Here is a 21131-nt window from a genome sequence, read left to right on the forward strand (position 1 = left end):
AACATCTCGCTTCTTCCCCCTGCTATTTTCTGGCATGATGATGAAATGCAATAAATACATACATAAAAATAATGACTCTTCCAGACCTTGCAGCTTTCATTTTAATAGATGCTATTTAAGTACACACAGAAATATAGATATCTACCTTTCAAATGCTGGTTACAAAGGTTGGGAAGGCTGCCCGGAAAATGGCCTTTTATTTTTCTCCAATAGATATCAAAAGGAAACAATTTGTATGTTGAAATTGCCTTTATTTTTGAATCCATAAATATTTGTTACTGACAAAAGTGGAAAAATCCTTAAGACTAAATTTTACTAAACTGATAATATTTTTGTTTACAGTACATACAGAATGTGCTTTTACGGGTAAGTATAACAACAAGAATAATACAGAGAAAAACAGTCAAATACTGCTCATCTTGAAGCCTCTTTAATGGTTAACCAAGAGTCTGTGCAAAGTTATAGATACAAACGTACTTCCTCTTCAGTACTACCGTATAATAAACATGGAATCCATAAACTGGGCTAAAGCACAAAAATATCCACTTAACCCCTCTTAGGAAATATTGTCCCCCAAACTAAAAATATTACAGTAAGAAGTGTCTTTCTCAGAGCCAAGAAATTCTTGCTACAAAAATGCCTAACAAGTTTACAGACAGAAAGTTGGGAGTGGATACGAAGCACGTGGGCAGAGGGTGGGGATGGGGCAACACACATCTCCTCCGGCCGAGACCTCCTGGACATCACAGGTCATGGTGGAGACGTGAGACGTTGCCTTGCTCGCTGCTGAGATCTCATTTCCAGATTCATTCCGACGTCTCATGCCATTGGTCTGACTCTCCCCTCGCTCCCAAAAGGTGAAGTGTAGGTTGGTTTTCCCAAGTGGGATCTGGGCTCGTTGAGGGCATCTCTTTGGCAGCCTTGAGCCAGTTAGGAGAGGCTGTGAGCAGCACCTTCCACCATCTGCTCACAGGCACACAACACACGAGCGACCGTTCTCCAAGAAGCAGCCCCAGCACAGGCTTATTGCTAGCAACACTTCGTAGGAAAAATATTTCAGCCTCCTTCTCACATATTCCCCCTACAAACTTCTTACTCAACCGAAATACACTTGAATGTGAAATCTGTATGTGTTAAATATATTTCAGCTGAGTTCGAAACAAAACTAAGCTATCTCTCCATCACATGAACTGCAGATGGCAAATTGTTAACAAACTAGAATGCTTACTGCAAATACAATTAAAGTCACCCTGTTTCACGGTGATTTTGTTTGATGTGGAGGAAGAAGATGAAGAAATCTTCCCAGCTATTAGGACCTACACCTCTCTTACAAAAATGACGCCAGGCTCTTGCAGACTTCTGGTGAGAAAGCTTCTGATAGACAAAAGCACAGAAATATGCATGCTCGAAGCCCAGATTTATGGGATTAGCATTGCAGCCAGCTAGGTTAGCAGAACGTAAATCTAGGCCAGGAAAGGAGGGCTTATTTCCGCATAACTTTTTCTCCCACCCTCCCCATCCCCAAGAAAGAGAAAGAGAATATCATTTATAAAAGGAACATTAAAACACTGAAAAATGTTTTGTTTTTCCTTAAAACGCAATTCACTGTCATTAGAAGTCTTCTTTGACAAAATTTCTGTTCCACATGGTGATCTGCACGCTTCATTAAAAACAGTTTTCCACATTTCAAAGAGTGGGTCAATACATTTTGGAAGCTTAGATTGATACAGGGTCCATCAGTACTTTACGACTGCATTTTACAGTATATACATATATATGTGTGTTTATGTGTATAACATAAACATACATGTATCTGTATCAATGAGACATTTGTATGCAATTATATAAAACCCAGTGCAGCTCACTATTAAGTGTTGCTGCTTGGGGAATGCAAGTAATTATCAGTTTGTAGGAAAGAATATAAACCTTTCTACCTCACTCTCCCCCAGTCCCTGCACATGCACACTTGGAACTGGATGCTCCACAGATGTGTTTCCACCTGTGAGTTGGAGAAAAAGATCAATTCTTCAGAGTATATTAGATTAATCAAGGCAGATCGTATTTTACTGTACAGAGGAATGTGACTGCTTCCTGCTTTTGTCCTGAGTGCAGAATGAAGTGGGGACTCAGACAAGAGGAGAAAGCAGAAAAATCACAGTGCAGGTAACAGTGTTCCTCAGAGCTGCTGCCTGCTAGTGGGACCATGACCAGAAGGAAGGCAGTGTGAAGTCTGGGGGGCTGCATCCCCCTACCCCAGCACTCTCATTCTGGACAGACTGGATTGCAACACATCAGACACGATGTGGCAGGACAACGGTGACAAACAACAGTAATAAAAATGTTTCTCTCTTCTACAGTGCCTGTTGTGAGAGAGTCTTAAAGCACTTCAAAGACATTATGATATGAACCCTCACAATGCCTCTGTGGAATAGGAAAGTGTTGCTCTTATCATCACGTGTTGACCACAGAAAACAGAAATGCTAGGGACCAGACCGTGTACCATGACTCCCAGTCTTGGACCAAATGCCATTTTGGTGACAAACTCTCAGAAAAAGGAATAAAATCACGTAGGAACACCTGTACGTGCTGAAATGCCACTACTCTAGCTACCAACCCATTCCAACACACAGCACAAGCCAAGGGAACTCACAATGCCCAGAAGAAGTTGCAGCCATTTGGCCTTGGTGCCTTCTGAAAGAAATTTGCTGAAAATTTTCTGTGGTAGTGGCAGAGTTCCAGGAGAAATTTGGCCTAGAAAGGCTGTTCTAATGGGACACATCTGCTTGAAACTGCTGTGTGGGTGGAAGAGGTGAGGAGATGGGGACAAGATTTCTTCGGAGAATTATTGACAAGTTAGCAGAAGGCCTGTGATGTTGGTCAGTCAGAATAAGAGATGGCTCTGAGGTCAAAAGGCCTGGGGCACAGCATCTGCGTGGGCGACTTGGATGGAAAACTTCCATGTTTGCATCTGATCCAGCAGCTTCTTAGTTGACAAACTGAACACTTAGACAAAGATGAGAGCTTGGGACAAACAGCAAAGGAAATGGAAAGAGTGTTGACCTACCCACAGCCTCACGTGGTCACCTCTGCTCCTCCAGCTCTGCCACCTCAGCTCCTGCAGACTTTAGGGTGGACTCTCCTCGCCCACAGTGTTCATCTCTCTGCTTGCAGAGGGGAAGATCCTGGCTTTGTCTGGGACAAAAGTGAATGGAAGAGCCCCGGAAAATTAGCAGGGACTGCCTCCCTGTCAGTCACGTACATTTCTCTTCAAATCAGTCACAAACTTCTGGCTGCAAGGAATTAAGTCACCAAGGGCAATGATTGCACACAGACGTGTGCTCTGTGAAGAAATATCCTGTGACTGAACTGTGGAGCTTGGAGGTAGTCAGGGGAGAGGAGTGTCCATCAAAGCCAAGGGTCAGAAGATGAGGTGTGAGCCTTTTCTCACTTGTCCCTCCCACACCACTGAACTTCCACCCTGATCCATGCACAATTCTGTTTTTTGCCCAGAACGGCTTTGCGCAAGGCTGCATGGTAATGGCCACTTAGATCTCATAGGCTCTTATTTGTTCCTTTTCAGCTCAGTTTCCGTCAAACAAAGCCCCAGTTCTTTTCTCAGATGGAGTCTATTCTAAACACAGGCTCCATCAGCTGAGGAAGAAAGCCCATGAATTAGGAGCAGCAAACCCAGCTGGTCTGGGAAAGTGGAGGGCCTTGGTTCTCTTTTGAAAACTATCACAGTGAAAGCCAGCATGGCCACCCCACGGAAGCCTATTTCTGAAATCACCTGGAATAGACAGCATGCTCCTCCTGCCTATCCTGCACCAGAAGAACCCGGTGCTGCATCATGAGCCACTGCATGAGACTCAAGCTCACCACCTACAATCAATGTATGCAGTATTGAGCTGGGAACATCATTAAGGCCAAGAGGCGGGAGGTATTTGTGGGGAAGAGGAGAACAGAGATAATTTAGACAGAGTTTGCTGAAGAGAAAGTAGAAAATGACTCAGGGTGAGGATGTGAGAGAGATGTGCCATGTGGAAACGTGTTTACAATCTAAAGTCAGTCATCTTTTTACCCCAAGGAGGGATCATGCCTGTCTTTTGGATTGGTGCATGGGTGCATGCATGTGCTGGGACTTTGCGTTCACACCACGGACAGGAATTGCTGGATAGTGCCCAGCACCACTGCAGCTACAGCACTGGGGCTGCGTGGCCTTCAGAACCAGAGACCCTTTCCTGGCTAAAGAAAGTTCTAGTGTGAGTTGGTTCTGCAGGATTTGAAAGGAGAACAAATAAAAGGAAAACAAATAATAATAATAAAAAAAAAGAACAACAAAAAAATCCAGAGCAGATCCTAATCTGTGTAGAAAGCCAGAGATAAAACCCTCACAAATTCTGGACCCACGAGTCTATTCTTAAAAGATTTTACAAATATACATTATCTAATTACCATTATATCAGATATACAACATGCCCATTTATTATAATTATGCTGGATATATAATTTATATGCATGAAATGGAACTGTCTGCATGGTTAGAACTGGGACTCGGTGGAATTGGAATTTGGAAGGTTTCTTTTTGGGCCATTATATGGTAAGACAACCATGGAAAATTACCGGCTTGCTTTTCTGTAGACAGACACTCTCAGCTTTGAGCTTCTGCTAAGTCTGGAAAGAGATTTGCTACATACAGAATTCTAGGTCGCAACTAAAAGAAAGAAACATGTTGGGAAATGGGAATTGGACTGGTGGAAAATGCTATCAGGAAAAGAAACTCCTGGGGAGAAATTCAGATGAAACCCACGGTAGACTTTCCTGGCAGGGGTGTTGGTGGAGTCGGCACTTCCCCCAGCACAGGTCAGCAGAGTGAAGCTGAACAAATTCTGGCACTAGAGCCTCAGCAGTGGCAAGAAGCTGGAGGAGAGATAAGCTGTTCCTCCTTCCTATTTACATGTTGGAGACAGTAAGATACTAGAATGAGTGGAGAAGGGGTCTAACAAGCATTTCAGTATATTTGTGCTTATTGAACACATCAACCCCACTACTTCCTACACTGAGAGAGCAGGCGATTTGTAGGCACTAGTATATTTTTATCTTATGAGTATATTTAATATAAACTAAATCTTTATTTCTCAGCCAGGCTATTCTTGTCTCTAGATCTGCCAGTCCCTTAGGAAAGTCTGCCCTTGAATTTGTTCCAAGGGTGAGGAAGAACAGATGGATGGGTGCTGGCTGGTACTGAGTGGTCTGGAGGTGATCCCCAGCTGCCGGAAGCTGACCTACTTGCTACTGAAAGGTCAACGATGAGGACTGGCATGAGGGATGAGAACAGGGCCCCTTCCTGCCAGGATGGAGCGCTGCATTTCCTCCTCCCTGTCACGGGCATGAGACTGGTTTTGCTTGTAGCAACTGAAAAGTCTTAAATTGATAAAAATAATCAGATAATGTAGGTGAGCCCTTGGAAGGAGCCATCTACTTACTATGGCTTTCTTTGACAGAAACTGGTGCACGTCAGGAAGTTTCCTCCATTATCCCTCACTATTTTCAGTTTAGTTGGGTTCTTCTTATGTAATCGATGTAGAGGCGGCTTTAAAAACAATGTGGATGGGACTGTCAGAGAAATCCTTTCAGACACTGAGTTATTAGAGGTTATCTTGGCCTATAAGGCCACTGCAGTACGGGGTGCCGTGGCCACCCCAGTCCTTAATGAATATCTACAATGCTCGAGGTCATATCAAACAGTCACCTCTGTTTTGCTCGCTGTGCGGTAGTGGTGGTGGTGTCCTGGAATATAATGCAGTTGTTCTACCGTGTTGTGCCGTCGGGAGGCGAACGCTTGGCGCTTGGCGGATGTTGGGTTCATCCCTAAGGTATTGTACAAGTTATTTGAGGCACTAGGATGGGAGTGCATTTTTGTCATCCTGTAGCGATCCAAGACAGGTGTTGAAACAAAGACGTCTGTGTGTGACAATGCCCGTGACATGGACTGCTCGGGGTATCCCGACCGCTCCGGGGAGAGCAGAGGGTCCTGGGAGTGGAGACGCTCTGCAGACAGAAGCTGTTCATCTGAGAGGATCCGTTCATAGGACATGCTAAACTCTTCAGGCATGATCCTCTCAGGAGACAGCACCCTGTCCTGGGACATGGCCCTGATGGGACGGCGGGGCCTGTCCCTGTGGTTGGTCTGTTGAGACATTTTGATGACGTTGATGGGGAGCGTGCCCCGGGCTGCCAGGTCAGGCAGGTGTCTCCTCCTCATGTAGTACTCATCAGCCTCTTTGTCAGCTGTGGGAAAAGAAAGGGAACGGTTAGAAATGTCAGAGTGCTCTCCCACAGGCTGAGAATGGGAGGCGTGCTTCACACAGCCATGTAGAAGCCTCCCAGTAAGACCAAGGGCTGTCTACTAGCAGCTGGCCCTGGGCAGGGACATCCACGTCTGGATGCTGCCTGTTGGAGGGACACCAGCCCCACGTGGGTTGTGTGGCCATGGGTTTATCAGCAATAATTGTGTGCAGACAGGTGTAATTCCTTTCATGGTACATCACACCTTCTTGCACAGCAGACACAACAGACTCTGTTTGCTGCTGAGTCCAGACCATGGTATCACACAATTCGCAGAAACAGCGAGTTATGGAGAAATGATCCAACATCACCTTCACAATGCACTTACAAAGAAAACATAGAGAAAGCAGGGTGAGGCAGGCAATTTCCCCATTTGTGGGAACTCATACCTCTGGCCTCAAACATGGATGTGCTGTGAAACCCCTAAGCTACCTCAAAACATCGTTAATTACTATTCTTGAATATTTGTAAATGTGCTTACAAAGTGTCTCTGGTGAGAATGGGATGTTTGCTCTGAGATGTTAAATCATATGCCTGAGGTTTTGTTTTCCAGTGTTTCTATACACTGCTTGATACTGTGGAGTTTATCTCATGGAAAGTTGCTTGCTCAGTTTGCTTCTTCTCTGCCTTAAATGATCTCTTTGTTGCAGAGTTCTTTTTGGATTTCAAACAAATGCTTCAGCCTCAGGGAGGATTTTATCTGCTACAGATACGTCCCAGCATACTACTTAAATCCCAGAGCAGATGGAATGACCTGATTCAAACAACCTGTGGTTTGAAGATGAAGGAAAAACCCAGCTTTCTAGTAAAAAACTTTGATGTTCATATGCCTTATGCTGGGGGAGTAGGACTACCTAGCTGGAAGGAGGATCATCAGTCATTGGGTTTCAAGACAGCACAGCTTGTGGACCATCATGATGTGGCTGTGACTTCAGGTGTAAAGCATGGAGCACCAGTCCCTTATCAGAAATACGCTACCATTGAATGGAAGTTCCCAACAGTGTCTCCAGGGAGTGGAGATGTGTCTGTGTCTAGAGCTCAACACTAAGAATCTGTATGTGTCTTTCTCCTCCATTATTTCCTTTTCTGAGATGTTTTCTTGATGTGCCCCATCTTTTCTGGCTCATCAGTGGCTCCAGAAGACCCCAGAGTAAGACTCATCACAGACACGTGGCAAACAGCCTTCATCTCCATGGAGAAGTCAGCAGAACTTCCTCTCGTGTGCAAGAAGTGTCTTCCTCATTCGAAAACAAAGTGAAATTCTCCACCTTACAGAGAGAACAAGGTCTCTTGCAACTAATCTGATGGCAGCAACCTGGTGCAGGGACCACAGAGTTGGGAACACACGCATAACCCAATATGCACTTATCATCTCAAGCCAAATGCTGATGGACATCATCTCCTAAATGCCACTCCTACAGCCTGCCATACAAATTCTTTGCAAAATCTTTTGCCTGTAAGACACGTATGATAAAGATCGTAAGAAAAGGAAGGCCTTTCATTTTCTCAGCTGCAGTATTTCACTCCCCTGATGCAGATGATTTTAGATGGGAAAGTATACAATGGTGGAAGAGCAAAAATGCACATGTAGAGTGTCTGAGGATGTTCAAGTGATAAAAATCACAAAGATCTGATTCAGAACTGTTAGGTAAACATGAAGCGGGTGAAGTAGATGATCCTCTTGTGGGACAGCATCCTGTTCTGGGACATGGCCCTGATGATATGGTGGGGCCTATACCCTTGCTCTACAATGCTTGGATTCTATGTAGACATTCAATATATATAGCAGTTAAGCAGAAACTTGGTGAGATGTACTTAAGCAGAAACTGTTTATTCTGACACAGACATAAATCTGTAGTTTTTACACAACACATCAGGGGAGGAATTGGCTGGCTGTCCCATGAGGCGTAGTGTTAGCTGAGGAAATGTCAGCACTTTATGATAATTGGGTGCTGACAGCACCCAAATCTCAGAAGTTCGTTCACAAGAGAGCATTTAAAATTAGTGCCTTGGGCTCTTCAGAAAGAACTCATGGTGCTGCAAGCAGCCTGTGCTAGGTGACCTCACTCACTGATTTCCTCCTCTCCCACGTGTCCAGTGCTCTTTGATACCCCCTGGATGTTTTTCCTCATGTTCCTGCAAACAGTCCACACAACCCAGTGGGTCCATGAAGAAGGTGGCTGGTCCTTCTGCATCCAAAAATCCAAGCTGAGAATGCATGTGTTGAAATGCACGCCCTGTTGGCACCATCTCTGTTGAGCTCTTTCTGACAGCCCACACTCTGCCAGGACATGAGGATTACCCAGAGCTCTCCTCTGTTGGCATGCTCACAGTGGACGGGATTTGCTCAGCAGAGTATATATTGTAGGAATGCATCCTTTTTTTTTGTGATAATAAAAAACTTCTAGGAAGAATCTTGTTGCAAATGTCAGAGAGCAACTCTCCTGTCATCCAACTCTTGTGCCTTTAAAACCACCTTTAAGAGGCCTTGGAACAACTAGGGAATTTTGATATGGCCACAGTAATGTTAGATATTGGTATTCTGTCCTGTGCCCATAGATGGACTTGCACACACTTAGTGTGCATGGACTTGATAATGATGTGTGAGGCTGGTTGCAGAATAGGAGCTGAGCAATTAGCACTCTGGCACTTGGCCTCTGCTCTGGATGAGAGAATTGCTGCTGGATTTGCCCAAGTGACTCTAAATAGATGTAATTAAAGCAGAGAACATCCCAAATGGAGATGTGCTTGGATGCTCACACCTGGCCATGGTAATTGCCAGAGCAGCTAAACCAGCTTAAGTGAGGTTTGCAGTGCTTTGAGCCTCCTACTGAGGCAGCAGAATCAGCTGATTAAAAGTGGTTCAAAGTTGCTCCTTGCTAATTTAGGTGAACAATGCAGCATGGCCTACACTCCAAAAAGTTTTGCTAATCAGAAACATTAAAAATATCCCTTCATTAAAAATATCCCTTCTGCACTGTTTTAAGAGATGGAAGTCTGCATGGCCTTCTGCTGGCAGTTGCTAACCCATTCAGGTCCTGATTGCACTTTAAAGGCGTTCCTAATCTCACATAGGCTGTCTCCTCCTTTGCTGCTGAGAGACACATGTAGATGTTGGCACAGCTATTCCAGGAATATTTTCAGGCGTGGACAAACTTCACATCTTCTCAAAGGAATCAAAATTGTAAAATGACGACAACGTGCTGGTTTAGTTAGGCAGCAGGCTGCTGACTCCTTGAGAGGCCACGTATCACACCAGTGCCTTTGTGTGTGAGGGGAAAGCTCTACAGCAACATTTCCATACCAGAGAAGAACAGTGAAACACACATGGCTTCAGGCTTCAGAGCTTCAAGGCTTCAAGTGCATCACCAAGTGCTGGTGGTGCTGGAACTGCTGATGTCTGGTCACCTTTGTTTGCTCAAACCAAAATCATAGAATGGTTTGAGTTGGAAGGAACCCTTCAGGGCCATCTGGTTCAACTCCCTGCAATGAACAGGGACAGCTACAGCTTGATCAGATCTCAGAGCCCTGTCCATCCTAACCTTGAATGTCTCCAGGGATGGGTCACCCACCACTTCCCTGGGCATATCCACGTGCCCAGGACCTGAAACCTTCCAATCTGTTTCATCCCATCCTCACTGCATCAGCAAGTTCACAGGGATAACAAGACACTGATACTGCTGCTCCTTATTGTTTTATTGATGCTCATGGGATAACTGGCATTTTTAAATTTAGACAAAATAAAACTGCAATTGAATATGTTTCTCTCTTATAGATGTGCTTAAATTCAAAAAGGTGTCCTGAGTGGATTTCTAAGGGCCAGAAATGATGAGCAGACAGGAGGATATCACTGGTCTATTGATTAATGGAGATCTCTCTTTTTAAAAAAAAAAAAAGCCACCCTCATATTTATGGTGCTTTGCTCATGTTTTTCAAATGCTTAGCAGTGGAATTAAGGGAAATCACACTTTTCTGGATAATTTATTTTTCTTTTCTTCCCATTCTTTCCCCTCATGTTAGTTCCTGGAACATTGCCAGGGCTTGGCTCCCCAAGCATCCAGACTGCTTTAGGACAAGCTGACCTGCACGGCAGATTTTTGTTTCTGTCATTTGCAGGGAGAGCCCCAAATGAGTATTTCCTCACATCTCACCTCAGCCTGCCTAAAATGAGTGAGACAAAGCCACTGCAGGAAGGCAGAGCACAGCTCCTCCAATGCTGTGATTAGAGAAATGAGGTACATTGGTGGGTTTTTGGAAAAAGAGAGTGAAAAAGACAAGGATGATTTTTCTCCCTGTGGTTAGTATGATTAAAACATATGCACGTTCATCTGTATGTAAGGTCATCAGAGCAATTTATTTGCTTTTCTTTCTCAGCAGTTCCAGTGCATTCCCTCGTTGGCCTTGTCTTTCCTCTTTAACATTTTCAAGCTGCCAAGTCATTTGTGATGATCCTTCAGCCAATACCAAGTGGTTTAATATGCCTGAAAATATTAGCTTCCTTTCTGACTGACCTTTCTCACTCAGCTGGGACAGCAGTTCCCTGGGGTGCTGGGCAGGGCAGAATTAACACAGATGCTCTTGCTCAGCTGCATGTTCCCACCCTCCACACACTGCTGCTCTTCCCATGCACAAGCCCAGCATCAAAGGTGGCTTCTTATCCAGCAATGGGTTTGATAGTTTGTCAGAGCAATTCGGGGGGCAGTGAGAGACTGGCACCTTGATATACAGAGATGGCTGCCCTTTGTTGCTGATTAAGAAGATGCCTGGATGAAAAGAAGGCCAGATGCCTGATGGCTGAAGTAGGGTAGGATCTGACCATATCCCCACTGAGCTCTGGCTCCTCATCATTAGCAAGGTGATAGTAAACGACATTTCGTCTTGGTTATTTGGGTCTTCCACTACTAGTGAAAGCAAGTGATGTTTAATCTGAAGCAACCCAAACCATTAGGTGAAGTTTCATTCAGTATCTAATGCCTTTTGACTCAAATAGAAAGGCAGTCTTTGTTACTGAGCTTTTCACAGCATCCTTTCTTTCTTTTTCTTTTTTTTTTTTTAACGATGGCAGAGAGTTCATTAGAAACAACTAGTTTTAAATACGAAAAACTGAAGTACAGTAATTCATTTGTAAAGCCCCAGATTTTATGTTGTCTGTAGCTCCTTTATATGGAATAAGAAAATGATATTGCTGGCATTGTTAAAGGGGAGGTCTGAATTCCTTTTTCCTTTTGGCTTCAGAGAAGACTGGCTATAAGAATGGGATTCATTAATCCTTCTTCTCCAAGAGAGTGGTCAGGTGTTGGAATGGGCTGCCCAGGGAGGTGGTGGAGTCTCCTTCTCTGGAGATATTCAAGATCTTCCTGGACATCAACTTGTGTGACCTGGTATAGGGAACCTGCCTTGGCAGAGGAGCTGGACTCGGTGATCTGTGGAGATCTCTTCCAACCCCTACGATTTTGTGATTCTGTGATTCTGTGATTCTGTGATTCACCATCCCTGGAGGTGTTCAAGGAACACCTTTAGATGTTGTACTGAGGGACATCGTTTATTGCAGAAATATTGGTGAGGAATGGATGGTTGGACTGAGTGATCTTGGAGGTCTTTTCCAACCTTGGTGATTCCGTGATACTAAAGGTGCAATGCATTCACAAGCCCAGTGGTAGCGTGGGGTGCTTAGCACTTTTAGAGCTGAAACCATTTAGTTACCTAAACATACAGTGTGGGGTAGTTGGCTTGGCATTTATCAGCCACTGTTCATGGGGATGCAAAGTATACCTAGATCTGCCAGTGATGGGCAAATAGCTGGTGTTTTCCTTGCAGGATGCAAGAATTTCCTTCTAAGGCCAATGCTGCTGAAGTGTGGATGAACCCCACATATCTTCCACAGCCAATGACCAGAGATTAATTCTCATAATCCTAGACTGATACTGACTGCCACGTGTCTCCTGAATGGGGACAGGAACAATGACTGCCCAGAGGGGCAGGAATTGCTCACAAGAGGAACTGCTGAAGCGAAATTAGAGGTCCTGGTTGACAGAGAACTTAACAAGAGCCAGGAAGGTCAACAGTATCCTGGGTTCCAACAGAAGAGGGGCGGCCAGCAGGGCAAGGGAGAGGATTGCCCCTTTCTATTCTGCCCTTATGAGGCCCCATCTGGAGTACTGCATCCCAGTCTCGGGCCCTCAACACAGAAAAGATGTTGGGCTTTTGGAGAAGGTCCAAAGGAGGACCACAGAGATGCTCAGAGGGCTGGAGTACTTCTTCTATGAAGATTGGCCGAAGAAACTGGGCTTGTTCAATCTGAAGAAGAGAAGGCTGTGGGGAGACATCATTGTGGCCTTCCATTATTTAACGAGAGTTTAGAAACATGAGGGAAATCAACATTTTACTTGGGTAGCTAGTGATAGGACAAGGGGGAATGGTTTTAAACTAAAGGAAGGGAGATTTAGATTAGACATCAAGGGAAGTTTTTAACAGAGAGAGTGGTGGGATGCTGGACCAGGCTGCCCAGAGAGGTTGTGGATGCCCCATCCCTGGAGGTGTTCAAGGCCAGGCTGGATGGGGCTCTGGGCAATCTAATCTAGTACATGAGATAGTGGTTGGCAATCCTGCCTGTGGGGAGGAAAGGGAGGTTGGAACTTAATGATCCCTGAGGTCTCTTCCAACCCAAGTCATTCTGTGATTCTATGAAGAGGAAGGCTGACTCTGCTCAGCACATTCTTGAAGGCATTTGAGCTTGATACCTTAACACAAATCTATTTTTGCCTCTTTAAACAAATATCTGGGAAACAATGCAGGAAGTCAATACATACTCCCTCCTGCAAGCTGCTGAGGGGCACGTTGGACATATAAGGAGATGTCTTTTCTTCAACTGCAAAACAAGTTTTTTGAGACCCCACGGATCAGACACCTGGTAATCACCAGTGCATGGATGGAGTTGCTTGGTCAGAGTGAATTTATATTCAGTGTGAGCTGGATAAGCATTGCAGGAGTAGATACAGAAAAGAGTTCAGATCTGATGTATGTTTCCAGATGTTGGCTGTGGAAGGTGTGGGAGGTTCAGTTAGCATTCGTTTGTTGTTTTTTAATGTTCCAGTGAGATACATCAATATCCTTAGCAGGAAGCTCAAGGCATTTTCAGTGAGCATCTATGCACAGTATATAAAACAATAGGTGAATGTCAGGCTGGAAGAGGTCTGGACCATCTCCTTCATCATAATAAGAGCCACAGTAAGAGTCATTGGTGCAATTCCTGGTGGATGCTTCCCTAACGTGTTCCCAATAATGTCAAGACAGACATCTCCCAGCCTCTGAGCTGGAAGTACTTATCCCAGGTAATCCTGAGCATTGGAAATCAATTAGAAATGAAAGAGCAATTCGGGGGCTATCCAATTGATACATTTTTACACTATATCACCTGAAAAATGAAAGTAAATCATCACCTTGAAATGAGGACGTTTTAAAGCAGTTATGTTTCAATGTCATGATTTCAAGGGTTTCCCAATATTGAACAATATCATCAAAGCTACTCAAGAACATGGACAGCTAATCACAGGGATGCAGGGAAAGGAAAATGCTTCTGGTTAGGAGAGTGACTCCAAATGTTATCAGGAAGCAAAAGTCACATACGTGGCAGTATCCAGTCCCTAAATACCTTATCTCTGCTCTGCAACATGGTTAAGCACATGCTTACTTTTCAGCATGTCAAATATACTTGCCTAAATGTTAAACACATATTTAAATTCCACAGTGAAGTGCCAAGGAGTGGGCTGAGATTTTTATGTGCCACATTTCTGTTGCATTTTCTCTTCTGGAAAATCCTCTGCGTGAGGATGTGCTATGGACAGTCCAAGGGCTTCTCTGCCACTTCGTTTTGTACGTCTCTCTTAGCAGGCTAAATTGGGAATGCAGATTTTATACAGAGCAAGGATGTAGCATCTGCTCTTTGTCCCGATCTGCTTTCAGTGAAGCTATTGCAAATATAGATACTGAAATTATTTTTCCAACTGAGGCATCATGAATACCTTTCTGCACCCAGAAAATGTCCATGTTAACACAATACAGACTTGACATCTCAGTCTAGAGAGAGCACTTTTCATCACAAATATTGCTTTTTTCTAAATCTCACTGAAGCTGAAGATATTTCCATGTGAATATTCGCCATCAGGAGCAGCAATGAGTTGGAGCATTGCAGAAAAGTTGACAGAACAATGCAATATGTAAAACAGCAAGAAAGAATAGATACTAACTGGCATGAACAGGTCAGAGAGCAACACGTAAAGACATCAGCAATGCACCAAAGGCCAGCGTAAGGTGCTGTTCAGGACCATGAAACATGGTGAACTGCAGCACTGCTGAGGACAGGCAGATGTGCTCCTACTGAAATGGAGGTTCCCAGCCAATTCAGCAGCTTTTTATCAGCCTGGGTTTGTCATCTGGTTCCAGCTGCTCCTGCAGATGGTGAGATATCTGCCCTGGGTGCATCGGGCTGAGCTCGGCTGATCTGAGCAGCCAGAAAGCAAAAAAGGATTCTCAGATGACTCTATCAGGAGCAGAGAGAGGCGGAGCTGGGGGAGGCAGCACAGCATGGAGGTCAGTAAGCAAATAACCACATGTGCTCTCGCAGTAATGAAGTGACTCTTTCTCTCTACTCTTCCTTGATGGGAAGCGACAGCCAGGAGAATCATTACCGGAGATGCCAACTTGGGCAGTACAACAACAGAGGGAAGAAGATCATTGCCTTAACGTTGTGCCCGCTGTGGCTTACAAGCAAATGAGATACAAAGGAAATGAAATGAGCTGACACCTACTTAGTCTCTTCAGAGAAGAATATTTACTTGGGTTTGTCTTGACGGCAGACTCGTAGGATGGTGGGAGGTGAGAGAGGTTCTGGAAGGACCGGGAGAAGGACAGATCGTAAGGTTCGGTGGCAGAAGTAAGGATGTTGTTCATCCGTGGCGTGTCTGCAAAAAAGAAAAAAGAAGAAAAAAGACATGTTCAGAGCATGCATGAAAACAAGCTGAGAGGGGTGAGCTGTTCCCACAGCTCTGGACAGGGAGAACTGCTGTAACTGAGCCAGCCTCAGCGACAGATCCTGGACAGGATTAGAAGAGGCTCCAACAGCTCGATATGAAATGGATTATGTGGCTTTGCTTCCTTGTCCACAGTGATCATGGAGAGAGGCAAACTGGTGCCTCGAAAGCCTCCAGACAGACCAACCTTCCTTCCATGGTTCTGGTGGAATGAGGGTCAGCTCACTTACCATGGAGGTCTCCATCATGGTGTGGTGGACTGGCCCTATTGCATCCTGCACAAGTTCATGCACCATCACCTACCTTTACCTTGCAAGCTGCACTTTTCCATTCGCCATAGCCATTGAAAAGTGCCTGTGAGTTCATTTTAATAATCAAATTGCTCTTTCATCATGCCAGAATTTGGGTCACTGCTCCAAACATGGAAGCTCCCATACAAAACCCAGTCCATGTCCCCAGTGTTCTGGTGGGCTCTGGGGGTGACCATACATCCCCTGCTTGTGGTGAAGCATGAAGTGCAGCTGTGCAGTTCACATCTGGCTGCAACCAGAAGATGAAGCAAGGCTTGGAGAGGTTCCTGAGGCACAGAAGCAGGGCTGGAGGATACTGCCCTCTGCTTGTCTTCACTTTGCTGGTCACTAAAGGAGCCCCTGGTCAGCTTAAAACTCCCTCCGCTGGGATGCTAATGCTGAGGGCACTGTCAATAAAGATTAACACTGAGTTGGGATGTTAGAAGTCAAGTCCAAGCAATCTGCAGAATTTGCCTTGTAACTGAAATCTCAGCCCTTTGCCACAAGCTGGATGGAAAATGGTCTTTCATCAGTTCAGCTGAGGGACAGAGACCTGCTGAATTACAGCATTTTTGACTCCTGGTGTTCAAGCATTAAAATAGAGATAAGAGTATTGAAAATAGCAAGGATTGCAGTTGTTGGGAGCAAAGCTAGAACAGGCTACAGGGTCATGGAAAAGGACTCTGTGGGGGCTTGAATCAATGTTGGAATGCGTTAGCTGGGTGAGAAGGCCAAGGAGCTGGCCACTTGTGATATGATCTGACAGGAAAATCAGAGGGCAAAATGTTCTGATGTGGCTGAGGAGCAGCAGAATGCCTAGGTTTGCCCTTCCCTGCCACGCAGCCCTCCAAAGGGTACTCATGAAGAGCAATGCAATATAAGCTCAGCACTTATTCACGTGCCTTTAGACTCTCATAGACCCCCCCTGGTCTATGGGCTGCTGTGAGCTAAGTCACAGCTTCTGCCCAAAACTGGAGCAAATGTGCCAGCCTTGTGCAACGTCCAATGTTTTCCAGCTTCTCTCATCTCCTGGAAAAAAATTAAATGAGAACTACCCGAGTGAAGATATTTCAGCAGATATTTTCTAGACTTGATTCCGAAATTCAGTGGTTTCAGTCACACAGCCTCCTCCCCTACTGTGTAGTTTTGCATGGAGTCCCGTTTGCACTGGAGAACAGGATATCTTCTCAGAGCACTCACATTTTGCAAACTTCCTTGGTGTTCCCTGTTGCCTAAGAATGGGTGCTGCAGTTCCCATGTGTGTGGGGAAGCAGAGCTGCCTCCACGATCTTCCTCCCACTGAGTTTCCTGATAGATATTTTAGAACTTCTATCCTCTATTCTTTGCATGCTTCTCAGCCAAGGAGAGGCTGACAGTCCTATCTTCCTGAAGAAGGCTGCTCAGGGCTTCCTAAAGCCAGCTTCCTCAGAGTGCTCCTCTGCAGCTCCCACAGGGCTCAGTCCAGAGGCACTTGAGTCATTGGGCTATGCCAGAGCATCTGCGATGTGCACAGGGTTGGAAGAACTATCAGGCACGTGAATAACAATCACCATATTTGACCACCATGTCAAACAAAGCCCAAAGTCATTCCTTCCTGCCCCTCTTGTCACTGACTCTGTGCACTCTTCCACATGAGGAAGCCTCCTGCAGAGCATCATATCAGGGCCTTCTTCCTCAATATCTATCTGTGGGGTTTGACAGCAAGTAGAGGAGCAGCTTTTTCCCCCCAGCCCAGCATGGGGCACCATATCCTGTACAGGGAGCACCAAAAGATGAGGGTTAAGGAGATTTCTCTGCCAAGGCACTTATCAAGCACATGCATGCTCTCTTCTGGGCTCGAAAGCTGGCAGCCAGTGACAGCCACCTGAACAAAAAGGAAAAGTTCAATTCTCTGCCAGAGCATCATCTTGATCCTCGCTCTGAGAAAATATGAGGCACTTTCCGACAGAATTTAGCAAAGGTGAAAATTTCCTCTTTACAATGCAATAACCATCTTGGTTAATAAAAGCTTCTTCCCTATTGGTTACATATGTCTCTACACTCCTGGAATAGTTATTGCTTGGCAAAAAGAACATAACCCCAAGTGAGTATATAGCTAATGTATCATTTCTCTGAGAGCGTTATTTTCCTGCTGATGACTTCAACCCATGTCTAATAGACTGACTGCAGGATTAGGAAGTGCATCACATCATCAGAGAGGTGGAAACAATTGATTAGATATTATCCAGTAAACAGAGACTCTATCAGCATTGAAACAATATGCTCACTCCTACTTGTGCGTGTAGGGCAAGGACCCTGGGGTAACATCTCTCTGCAGATTTTTCAGCTAGAACCTGTATCTAATCTTCATTCTGCATGGAGGTTTGGATGAGCTGAAATAAGCCCAGTTATATGCATGGAGCCGTGTTCAGTGCTGAAGCAGGAGCATGAACTGACTACTTGCATGGAGAGTGTGAAATAAACTGCCACACATTTATCCAATGGGCTTCTGCAGAATCACTGCATCTTCATATTGCTTTTTTCATCCAGCCAGTCAGGAACAGACCATCATTATTTTGGCAAATGAGAAGTCACCTTAAAATTCACTACCTATCGTTCAGCAAAATAACGGATACCTGAAGTGACCAAGATGACTTTAGGTGTCTTCTGTGTTATGTAGTCTGAGGGCAACACTGGAGAACTGAGAGGTGCTGGGAAGGAGAAACCTCTTCTGCAATTTAAATTCTGAGATTAATCCAGCAGTAACTCTTTGCTTCTACACCAAATTTGAATCACACCTTTCCCTGCTCTCCCTTTTTCCTTTGTGGTGTTCACTGGCTTCTATGGAAGGTGTTAGTCCTAATTAACTAACAAGATATAAATAAAAAGATCCCTCCATTTCCTGCATGGCAGCTGAGGTTGCTCCACTCAGCACTGCCACTCATTCCAGTTCAGTTCAGCATTTTGGATGTCCTATGCTTACTGCAATTGCCTTTGAAAGTCAGTATTAGATCATGTTTGCCTCACCTCTGTCCTGCAGCCACCTGCCAGTTTGTGCCCCTCTGACACACCATCCTTTCTGGGCACAATTTGCAAAGCTATCTGCAGAGGAGCATGGAGGAAATTGAGCTCTCCCAGTGCATAGCACACACTACAGAGATGGGAACATCACCCAGCAGTCTCTTTTCTTCTGGTTTCTAAATTCTCCTTGCTATAGCATGGAATCAATAATACCTTTTTACAACCAATGGAACATCTTAAGATTCTGAAAGCATCTCTCTGATTAATTCAGCAGGAGAGGGCTCAGCCCTGCAGCACTTCCCCTTTGCTGAGCATGGATTCACCTGTGTGGATTTCAGGGCTGGAGCACCTCCCTCTGCAATTATGGGTTCATTCCTCTGTGTTATGCACACACCCAGTGGCTTTATGATCTACAAAGGAGGGAAAAGCACTCTCTGTTGACTGAGAGCCTTGTTCCGCTTCCAGCACTCAGGGCTGAGAAGCAGACTCAGGGTTTTTAAAGCTGGAAGCTTGTGTTATGGAAAACAGACCTGAAGTCCCTGCAAATCAGCTTGTTCTTTAACAGCAGTTTCTGTCTCTAAGTCTGTTTACACGAGGCACAGACCCTTCTGACAACAGAGAGAGGAGCAAATGATAACCAGGAGGAAGAAAACCCAAAACAAAACAACAAAAAAAGTGGGTTTATGGCAAAGTTTTAAACAAAGCTCAAGTGGCAAAAAGGATGTGCTCCATATTTGCATATGAGCCTGCACATATGTTGTGCGAATTTTGCAACATATTTCAACAGATGCCTTTTAAAACATTCACCCGGAGAAAGCAAACAATGTCACCTAGAAGAAGCTGATACAACCAAAGCCTTCTGCTGCTCAGCTTCAGCTCATCACAGCCTCAGCCCTCTGTCACAGCACGCAATGCTCCCCCAGCACCGCCTTCTGCTCAGACACTTGAAGGCTGAGACACAAAGTCTTCTCCAATTCTGATGCAAGCTCATACAGAGGGACATATTCCCCAGGAAAATCTGCCTGTACCAGTTGGTGTTTGGTACCTCCTGTGCCATCCTGAGCCATCCTGGGAATGCCATGCTGCTACAGCAGGCACAGAACTGGTGTGCGCTTTGGAAGGGGGGCTGGGGGGAGTGGAACTATCTATGTTTTCAAACATCTTTCTTCTTTTTCTTGTTAAAAACACCATTATTAATCATGTTTTACATCTCTCACAAAGAATCTCACAGAGGTTCATACATTTCCAGCTCAGCTGCTGTAGTGTAAACCAGCAGCTCCCCAGAGGGTAGCTGCCCTCGTTTGTAGGAGTTGGAGATGTGGGGTTTTAAATTCAGTTAGTGGAGAATGAAATACCTCTGCATATCAGGATGGCTTTTGGAGGAGGCTTTTTAGGCCTCATTGCAGAGTAATGAGGTGTTAAAGAAACAAAGTGAACCACACCAGCACATTGCAAGATGATGCCCCTACAATAAATGCGCACAGCACAAACGGCATAGCTGAATCGTATCAGTAATGGCATGAAGATGCTTTTGAGCACACATAGCCCTGTGCTTAACGGTGTTGACACAGAGAGGAGCTTCTCAGGTTCTTCCCATAGGGAGGAGTGGAGACACGGTGCTTATCTGGGTGCTGGGCCATGGTGGGCCATGTAATTGGTGTCCTTATAACTTTCACCTGCAAGCTGAGGCCTCCTTGCTCAGCCCCTCTATACCAAGGCCATGAGAACAGTGGTTCTTTTGAGCACTGAGTATTTAGACTAGACTAAATGAAAAGACCAGTTGCTCCTGTGCTAAATACAAAGACAGTTGCCATTGAAGCCCCTGCAGCTCAGCACACACTAAGGGAGGCTGGCTGCATCCCTTACGTGCACTCATGGCCCCAGCAAACCGATGCGTTCCCTATGCGGAGCTGTAGGATATCGCTGTAGGATACTATTAGCAAAATTTGGGGTAAAGATAGGTAAATGACAATTCAAATTCACTAAAGGGCTTCAATCTGCCCTTGTATTTGTGTAGTGCAATTTGATTAGCAGAATTTGTGCATAAGGTGATTGAATCACTGATTGCCACTGACATCTCCATTACACATGGTGACTGGAATGCATCAGAAAGTTGGCACTGTGCTGCCTGGTCCTCCCAGATCACCTGGCTCATCTCTACTCCCACTTTTATTAAAGATCTGCTCTCTGCACAAAGAACGTTAACATAATGTGTCTACTTGTTCTGTAGGTTATATTCCAGAGATCTGATTATCTTCCAATTTCCTCACATATATTACCATTGGGGATAAATCTAATTTAAACAGTCCTTAATTGTTATGATTTTGTAAACAGTGTCTTAAACACAATAGATACAGAACTCTCAACAAATTGTTGGAGGAGATGTGACAGTACAGGGAATCATTTTCATATCCTCTGGGATTGTCCCACATTGAAGCTTTGGGTCTGATGTTAGAAAATGAATTAT

General features: G+C 44.9%; 1 protein-coding gene across 2 annotated transcripts in view; it reads right to left on the reverse strand.

Moving 5' to 3' along the window:
* Positions 1 to 230: 230 nt before the first annotated feature.
* SHISA6 (shisa family member 6) overlaps positions 231 to 21131 on the reverse strand; it is a 234628-nt gene continuing 213727 nt past the window's right edge. For both annotated transcript variants that reach the window (XM_085240271.1, XM_085240272.1), the window contains 2 exons: positions 15153 to 15305; positions 231 to 6288 (listed from right to left, as the gene is read on the reverse strand). In XM_085240271.1, coding sequence (XP_085096397.1) covers positions 5738 to 6288; positions 15153 to 15305 — 704 coding nt within the window. In that variant the 3' untranslated portion in view covers positions 231 to 5737. The remainder of the gene's footprint in view (positions 6289 to 15152; positions 15306 to 21131) is intronic.

Source organism: Meleagris gallopavo, chromosome 20 (assembly GCF_905368555.1).
Source record: "Meleagris gallopavo chromosome 20, MGAL_WU_HG_1.1, whole genome shotgun sequence".
Classification (NCBI taxonomy): Eukaryota; Metazoa; Chordata; class Aves; order Galliformes; family Phasianidae; genus Meleagris; species Meleagris gallopavo.